General features: G+C 41.2%; 1 protein-coding gene across 4 annotated transcripts in view; it reads left to right on the top strand.

Moving 5' to 3' along the window:
* The window catches only part of PDE4B (phosphodiesterase 4B), a 435,709-nt gene extending 429,166 nt beyond the window's left edge, over positions 1-6,543 (top strand). For all 4 annotated transcript variants that reach the window (XM_042952042.1, XM_042952043.1, XM_042952045.1 and 1 more), the window contains 4 exons: positions 808-962; positions 1,074-1,196; positions 1,902-2,084; positions 5,051-6,543. In XM_042952042.1, coding sequence (XP_042807976.1) covers positions 808-962; positions 1,074-1,196; positions 1,902-2,084; positions 5,051-5,416 — 827 coding nt within the window. In that variant the 3' untranslated portion in view covers positions 5,417-6,543. The remainder of the gene's footprint in view (positions 1-807; positions 963-1,073; positions 1,197-1,901; positions 2,085-5,050) is intronic.
* The last annotated feature ends 2,050 nt before the right edge of the window (positions 6,544-8,593 follow it).

Raw genomic sequence — 8,593 nt, forward strand, 5'->3', positions numbered from 1 at the left:
GACCACATCTGCAATTAGGAACCTATTGCCATCACTTGGCTATTATTATTTATTAAGAGAAAATGTTCCTTTCAGAATTTGTTGACCATATTCTCCAGTGCAGACCATGTCTCTGCCTAATGAAAGATGTCTATGACTCTTCTGCATGAAAGGCAGGCTGGAAGCTATAGTTTAGGTATGCAGATCTTGCCATTTCTGAGATATAGGGCCAGAGGACAGAAAATCTGACATCAAAATTGTTCTTGAAAATTATTAATGTTTTGTTACCATGTTTGTAGAAAGTTCCAAAAAAGCTAAGTTATTTGGATAAAACAAAATTCCACACTCACACTATTAACATCTTTGAAAATCAAAAACTCACAATTGACAGAACTGCGGAACCTACAAGAAAGTGAGATAGTTTGAAAATCCTAATGCATTTGATAAAGTTTGATAGCATTAAGTTTATTCTTTTCCAAAGCAAAAAAGTGTGTGAAGACATAAAGGAAACTACAAACTGAGATAAAAATATGCCCTTACCTAATGTTGAATTCTTCATCTGGAGTGAAGAGGAGAAAAAGAATTTTAAAATACCATGAATTTTAGTCAAAGAGAAAGCTTATGCACCAATATCTATGACAAGCATGATTTGCTTGGGAATAGGCTACTACCTTTTGGAGGAGGAAACTGTGTCTCTGATGAGAAATGACATGTGAATCTTGGTTCCTAACACTTGGAGAGAACTAAATCTGATTTCACGCTGAAGTAATGCCAACATTGGAATTATACCCCTTTGTTCTTAAGTCATCCTTTTTCCTTGTTTATTAGATTCAGAACTTGCTTTGATGTATAATGATGAATCTGTGTTGGAAAACCATCACCTTGCCGTGGGTTTCAAACTGCTGCAAGAAGAACACTGTGATATCTTCCAGAATCTCACCAAGAAGCAACGCCAGACACTCAGGAAAATGGTTATCGACATGGTAAGACTTCCTTTCTACATCCCTCACTTACCTTTCCCTGCCAAGGACAAGAAACTCCATTCTCTTCCATGAACTGAGTTTATTGAGAGTTTCATTTTATTTCTACCCTAGGTGTTAGCAACTGATATGTCCAAACATATGAGCCTGCTGGCAGACCTGAAAACAATGGTGGAAACAAAGAAAGTTACAAGTTCAGGTGTTCTTCTCCTGGACAACTACACGGATCGTATACAGGTATTTGATGAAAGCCTTTGATTTAACACAAAGCCAAACCAAACTAAATTGAACAATTAAAAAATGAAACCAAACGTCCATTCAGTTAGTCGCATATCTGGTTATTATTGCAACTTGGACTTACTTTAAGAACAAGGAAAATGGACATTCAAGCGTATCCTCTAATTTATGAAGAAAAACATAACGCTATTTATTGAATTTCTTAGTTCTAAAAATAAATGGCAAAATTCATTTGTAATAGGGGATACGTGACTGCTGGGCCCAAAAGCTCGTGTTTGGATATAAATCCCATTGACTTGAAGATTGTTAGGTCTGTTTTGATTATACAAACTGCCATCAGCTGGTCTCTTTCCACAAGTGGAAAATATGAAGACATCTACTTTTGAGTAATTCTTCGCATTTTTTCCAAACTGGGGAAGGGAAATGATGGCAGCATTTGACCTCTAATGTCCCTTCCAGTTTTTACATTCAATGACTATCAGTCTGAGAAGACACACATTTTCCCTTTCGGGACTCCTGTGATGGTAAATAACCAAGTCTGGCCAGCACCATTGTAGGACTGCTTTTTTGGTGTACTCACCACAATTATAAGGCAACTACAGTGTTCTTGGGTTGGGTACCAAGTGTGCTCGTACAAGAGGAACGAGATGTTCTGGTAGTATTTACACCTGATTTTCTGGGATTTCTAAAACTTGATGATTTCAGGTCCTTCGCAACATGGTACACTGTGCAGACCTAAGCAACCCCACCAAGTCCTTGGAATTATATCGGCAGTGGACAGACCGCATCATGGAGGAGTTCTTCCAGCAGGGAGACAAAGAGCGGGAGAGGGGAATGGAGATCAGCCCAATGTGTGATAAGCACACAGCTTCTGTGGAAAAATCCCAGGTATCTAATATGCAATTTTCGAAGTTTCTGTGAGCTCTGCAGGTTGTAGAACTGGAAGGTTCTATCAAATTCCTGAAGCTATAAGGAAGCAACTACCCATTTAGTTCCATTTTACTCGTGACTCATTTGCCTTCTCCATTATACTCAGTTTCACAGGGTGGAAACAAAGCAGTCCTCAGAAACCCGTCAAAGTGTGGTCTGTGTATCCTCAAGCAGTTTAGGGAGTTGTCTATGACCTGAACTCAGAGCTACTCAGAGCTACTACCTCCCCACACCCATCTCTCCAGATTTCTCTTGCCCCTGTCCTTATCTAAGAGCTCTACCCTTCATCCTTGCTTCCCCCACCCTGGGTCTGCTGCCCCTCCATAATCAAGTGCACTGTCAAGTGTGGATTTCATTCTACACACCTCTTCTACCTCACAGTCGACGCCCTGTCCTGTGTCCCCTTCCAAGGTTGCTTCTCCACATCTGAGAACATGTTGACATCTTCTGATCGTGTCCAGAGCTACAGATTCCCTATGTGCTGAGGACTAGGGACAATATGCTGGAGTCTAGAGGATGCAGAAATGCCTCAGATACCTCTAGCTGCAGAGTGTATAGCACCAGAAGTATCGATATCCCCACAAAGGCTTCAGGACCTGCTGAAATGTTGTGTTTTTCAGAGCAACAAATGACCTGAGCAAGGTAGTCATGTTTGAGAATGGGTCTATAGGCTATTCAAGGTCTTTGTCACAAAAACATTAGGAGGGCTTTTTGTTAGTGTGTATCCTCTTTCCCCACTATCTGCCACCCCCCAATTTACACATACTTGTAATATCGATGCAGAGTTCCCTTGTAATTATTATTTTGCTGTTTCTTAAAGAAACCCAGTCAAATGAGTTTAACATGCTCTAAAAGGCTAATATACTCTAAAAATGCACGATAATATTAACTTATCAGGGCCAACTCAAATCCCCTAAAGCCTTAATTAGAATAATGAGTTAATTAACTAGAATAATGCCTGTTTATTATCAACAGTGGTGTTTTATATTTTTATGGTGTTCTATGTGATTTTCTACACATTTCCCCCTACGTGGTCCTATTTGAACCTCCAAACAGCTTTGTGAGATAGAGCAGCTATTTTCCCAGTGTATCAGGTGGAGAAGCTGTCCCCTGGCTCATTTCACCAGCTCTTTAGTGACCCAGCTACCCTCCGCCCAGAACTCTTTACTCTCCATCACTGTAGACAGGTCTCCCTGTTGCCATGACATCAAGGCCCACTCTGGTGTTTCCCGCAGATGAGCTCTAGCAAGCATTGTCTGAGTAGTCTGGCAATAAAGCCCTTGACTAGGTGCTCTTGGGATTTGTAGAGCTCTCTCCGACCCAGGGCCTAGGAAATAAGTGGCTAGAGGCTAGCTTTCAAAAAAAGTGGCAATCATTTAGCAGAAGCAAAACAAATGAAGAAAGGAAATGACCGCACTGCATTTAGCTGATTCCATTTTCTCCATTGCCTTGAGCTTATTTTTTCAGGTCCCTGGAAAACACCTTGAAAATAGTCTCTAAAATTCATTAAATACACATAATGAAGTAAAAGGGAGGAAAAGGGAGTGAGTGGAAGCAAGAGAAATAACTGAATCATCTGCACACAAGTTCACGTAACTAATGCAGATCAGAGATGTCCCAACTTTGGTGTGAGTTATGTTAAGATTAGGGAAGCACCAGGGAGGAGGAGGAGATAGATAGGTCGATAGATAGATGATAGATAATGATAGATAGGTAGATAGATAGATAGATAGATAGATAAATAAAGGTTGATAGATATAAATAATAGGTACATATAGATACAAAAGAGTCACATAGGAACTTTGATCTATGAGATGATTTGCCAAAAAACAGAATGCTGTTAAAGGAAAGGTTTCCAATAGTGTGGAAAGATAGCTATATCGTGTCCCATGGGCACGTAGAAGTTGCTCTTGCTCATTTACCTCGGAATCTGGACCCAGCATCTCTCCAGTTCCCCAGACCAGGACAGGGGAATTCCATTCCCTCATTCAACTTGTGCCTATTCTTTCTCACAACCTGCCCCCACCCCCAGTGTTTCCTGTTTGTCCGACAATGGAGAGGTCAGCATAAGGCCACTGAGCCAGCTCATGCAGGATGCATAGCCCCTGTGTAAACCATAACAGAGCCATAGCCTCATATTTATTCACAGGAACACTAGCAAAGGAACTGCTTAATTGTTTTTATTTTCCCTCCTTTCTCCTGATGGAAGTGACTATACCCTGTGGGATCTAAGACAATTGCAGACATGTCCACAGAGGGGATCTTTGTTTGTTTAGGGTCTTGAAGTATCTTCAGATGTTTTACCATACTCGTCTACAAACAAGAGCCTTCCACTCTGAGAAATTTCAGAGTAGTCAGGGGCTGTCTCCCCTTCCTTTTGGAATAGCGGCATATTTTAAATTTATCAGGAAAAGAATGTCGAGTCAGAACTCATTAGACCTGGAGCTTCCTTCTTTGTGGAATGACTCACAGAATCCAAGTAGTGACAAAGTCATTCCCAGTCAGGGTTACATCCAGACTTCTTATCTGGCACACGTGAAAGGAAAAGTAGTCAGTTACAGTGAGACAAACACAGGCTCTGGGATCAGACAAAACTGGGCCTAAGTTCCAGCTCCACTGCTGAAGCTAAGTTCCAGCTCCTCCAGGCTCTGTGATCTCTGACAAGATATTTCATCTCAATGAGTGTTAGTTTCCTCCTTTGTAAACTGCGGGTAACAGTACTTCCTCTGTGGACTTAAGAGCGATAACTTGGATATTAGATCCAGGGGAGGGTGTATCATGTAGTATATACTGAAATACAGAATCCATTATTATTGATCCCCCTTGGGTTGTTGTGGCTCTTTCTTTACCTAGAAACCAGGATAGTTTGTTAGGTTTTCAAGAGTCCATCACAATAACTGGGGTGTAACTTTGTTTTCTTCCAGGTTGGTTTCATTGACTACATTGTCCATCCACTCTGGGAGACGTGGGCAGATCTGGTGCAGCCTGATGCCCAGGACATTCTGGATACGTTAGAAGATAATAGAAACTGGTATCAGAGCATGATACCGCAGAGTCCCTCCCCACCACTGGACGAGCAGAACAGAGACTGTCAGGGTCTGATGGAGAAGTTTCAGTTTGAACTGACCCTTGAAGAGGAGGATTCCGAAGGCCCTGAAAAAGAGGGAGAGGGTCACGACTATTTCAGCAGCACAAAGACACTTTGCGTGATCGATCCTGAACATAGGGATTCACTAGGAGGGACTGATGTAGACATTGTGACAGAAGACAAGTCCCCCATCGACACATAATTGCCTTCTCCGTGTGGAGATGAACATTCCACCTTTGACAAGCATGCCAGCTGTATGGTAGGGCCAGCCCATCACGGGGGCCTGGGCCTGCACGGGACAAGGGCCATGTGGCCTTTCCAGTTACTTGAGTTTGGAGCCAGAACGAGAGACCATGAAGCAGATAGCAGTTCAGAAAATTCCACGGCTGACTTGCCTTGCCTGCAAGCTTAGTGGAGAGCTGAAGCTTTATCTGGTACTGGAGGCCAAGATCAGATCCTGAGTAAATGGCTTGAAAATAGAAGACACAAAACTGAGAGATTTTTCTGCACTAAGTTTTGGGAATCTGTCCCCTCTAGTGACTGAACTGACTGATTAATAACTTCATTTATAAATCTGCTCACCTGTCCCCTTGTCTGCCAACCTGTGTGCCTTTTTTGTAAAACATTTTCACGTCTTTAAAATGCCTGTTGAATACCTAGGGTTTAGTATCAACTTCTACACAGATAAGCGTTCAAAGTGGACATAAACTTTTTTGACTCTTTCTGGGAAAAAAAAAAAAAAGGAAAGCAAATGGTCTTCCTTCTTTCTTGGGCAATATCTTTCACTTTCCTACAGTTACTTTTGCAAATAGAAAGGACACGCTTCTAACCACATTCTACTTCCTTCCCTTATTGTCCCATTCAGCTTGACGGTTGCCCGTATAACTTATCTCTGTTTGCCTGCTTACAGCAGTATTTTTTCTCCTCTTAGAACTTCACTTCTTGTGCTGCAAACAGAATAAAGTGAGCAAACTAAGAGGTAGGAAAGGGTAATTGTGTTGTTCACAGTAACAGTCCGTGTAAAATTCAGCTCCGTTAGGCAGCGCACCGTGTTGTGTCCTGAACCCCTGGGCCGCTGGGTGCTGCACGGTCCCCATCCTATCCCCTCCCCCCATCAGTCTCCACCCAGTTACCCTGTTTTCAATTGGATGCTGCCGTCTTTCTCTTGCACTGCCTTCTGCGCTAACACCTCCATTTCTGTTTATAACAGTATATTTATTACTTAATGTATATAATGTAATGTTTTGTAAGTTATTAATTTATATATCTAACATTGCCTGCCAATGGTGGTGTTACATTTGTGTAGAAAACTCTGCCTAAGAGTTGCGACTTTTCTTGTCACGTTTTTGTATTGTGTATTATATAACCTGGACATCGCTTAAGAGAGACATACGACCCCTTCCCCAGTGAGGACATTCGTGGGCTTTTATTCAGAAGGTCTGCCCTCTTCCCCATCTGAGTTGCTAATACTGCACAACCCCTTTGTGAACCAGTTTTGGAAACAGGATTCTCACATTAGATACTAAATGGTTTATACTGAGCTTTTACTTTTGTATAGTTTGATAGGGGTAGGGGGCAATGGGATGTAGGTTTCACCCATGTTCTATCCAAATCTGTGTATGCATGAATTGGGTTATAACTGGGTTCTACTATAATTGTGGCTTTGGTTTAAGCAGTAACACTACATTTGCTCGCAGGTGGTTCTTCTGAGTGTTCCCAAACTACTGACTTTGAAAGCCTCTTGCCTGCCATTAAGCAGGAATGTCATGTTCCCATTAATTACAAAAAAACACAATAAAACAATGTGAATTTTATAATAAAATGTGAACTGATGTAGTAAATTATGCAAATGTGAAGCTTCCGATAACACTTGTTAGGCCTCATACTGACTTCAGTCTCCGTGTGTAAAATATATTTCATGCTTTCAGTTCAGCATTGTAACTCACTAGTTAAAGAAATGGCACAAACGTGCATGACCGATGGGTTTGTATGTCTATGAACACTGCATTATTTCAGGTGGACATTTTATTGTTTTCAAAAGTTTCTCACAATGTATGTTATAATAGTATTATTATTATTATTATATATTGTGCTCAAATGCATTCGTAAGAGACTTTTATATGAAAGTGAATAAACAAAAGCATGATTAGATTAGACTATAGGCCCAATTATTTTGTGGTTAGTTCTGACCTATTAAAAGCAGATCTTTTTTTCTCTTCTCTCCTACCATACCCCACGAAGAAAACCAACTACTTTGCCTGGCCAACCCCGCAACTGAAGTTTCAGAATCTGTGTCCAAAAAGTCCCCTAGCTTGGAACGTTTCACGTTTTCTTAGCAAATATCCATGCGGCTCAATGATGCGGGAAGGGAGGTGGTAAAGAAAACCACTTTAAGAATCTGAAGAGTTTAATCCACTAGATGAATAAAGGGACTCTCCAGCTTGGCTGGGTCCTCCAGAAAAATGAATCATAGAACCAGAGAACATTAGCTTCATGTCTTCAGATGGTCCCACTGATTCATTTGGCGAAGAATCTGAGGTCCAAATAGTCCTCTTCAAGCACCATTGACAGAGTACTTGTTGACTCTCAGTGGTCTTTTCGACCATTCATGGAGTCTCCTATTGATCATATGGTTATGTTTTTCTTTATGGAAAGAGCTATATAAATAGCATAGGCAAAATACGTAAACACTTTGTTGAAATTTTTAAATCAGCTTTAAAAAAATTTTACCCTGGGATGCCTGGGTGGCTCAGTTGGTTAAGCGTCTGACTTCGGCTTAGGTCATGATCTCATGGCTTGTGGATTCAAGCCCTGTGTCCAGCTCTGTGCTGACAGCTCAGAGCCTGGAGCCTGCTTCGGATTCTGTGTCTCCTTCTCTCTCTGCCCCTCCCCTGGTCATGCCCCCCCCCCCCCCCCGTCTTTCAAAAATAAATAAACATTTAAAAAAATTATCCTAAGAAGTATGTGTGTGTGTGTGTGTGTGTGTGTGTGTGTATGGTAAGGAAGGCCACAAATAAGAATCAGTGGATAACGCATAATATTTTAACCACAGGGAACTGGCTTGTGAACAAGTAAATGGATCTGTCTAGAAACATTCCACTCAATAACCTGAAATTAGTGAATTTCTTTACAAAGACAAGACACGCCAACATTGCAGAACCAGTCTGCCAGGTTGCAGAGCTAATGTGCATAGCACTTAGCTACCATCCCTGATTTCTGATTCCATCACCATCATCTCTGAGCTCTTACAGATTAAGTGACAAAGTGAATCGGTTAGCATAGTCACAGGTGTGACTTTTATAATGTTTATAGCTATAAATATTTATAAATATGCACAGGCATGTTTTCTACAGAGAAATGGGTTTTAATCCTTGCTGTA

Source organism: Panthera leo, chromosome C1 (assembly GCF_018350215.1).
Source record: "Panthera leo isolate Ple1 chromosome C1, P.leo_Ple1_pat1.1, whole genome shotgun sequence".
In the NCBI taxonomy this organism is placed as follows: domain Eukaryota; kingdom Metazoa; phylum Chordata; class Mammalia; order Carnivora; family Felidae; genus Panthera; species Panthera leo.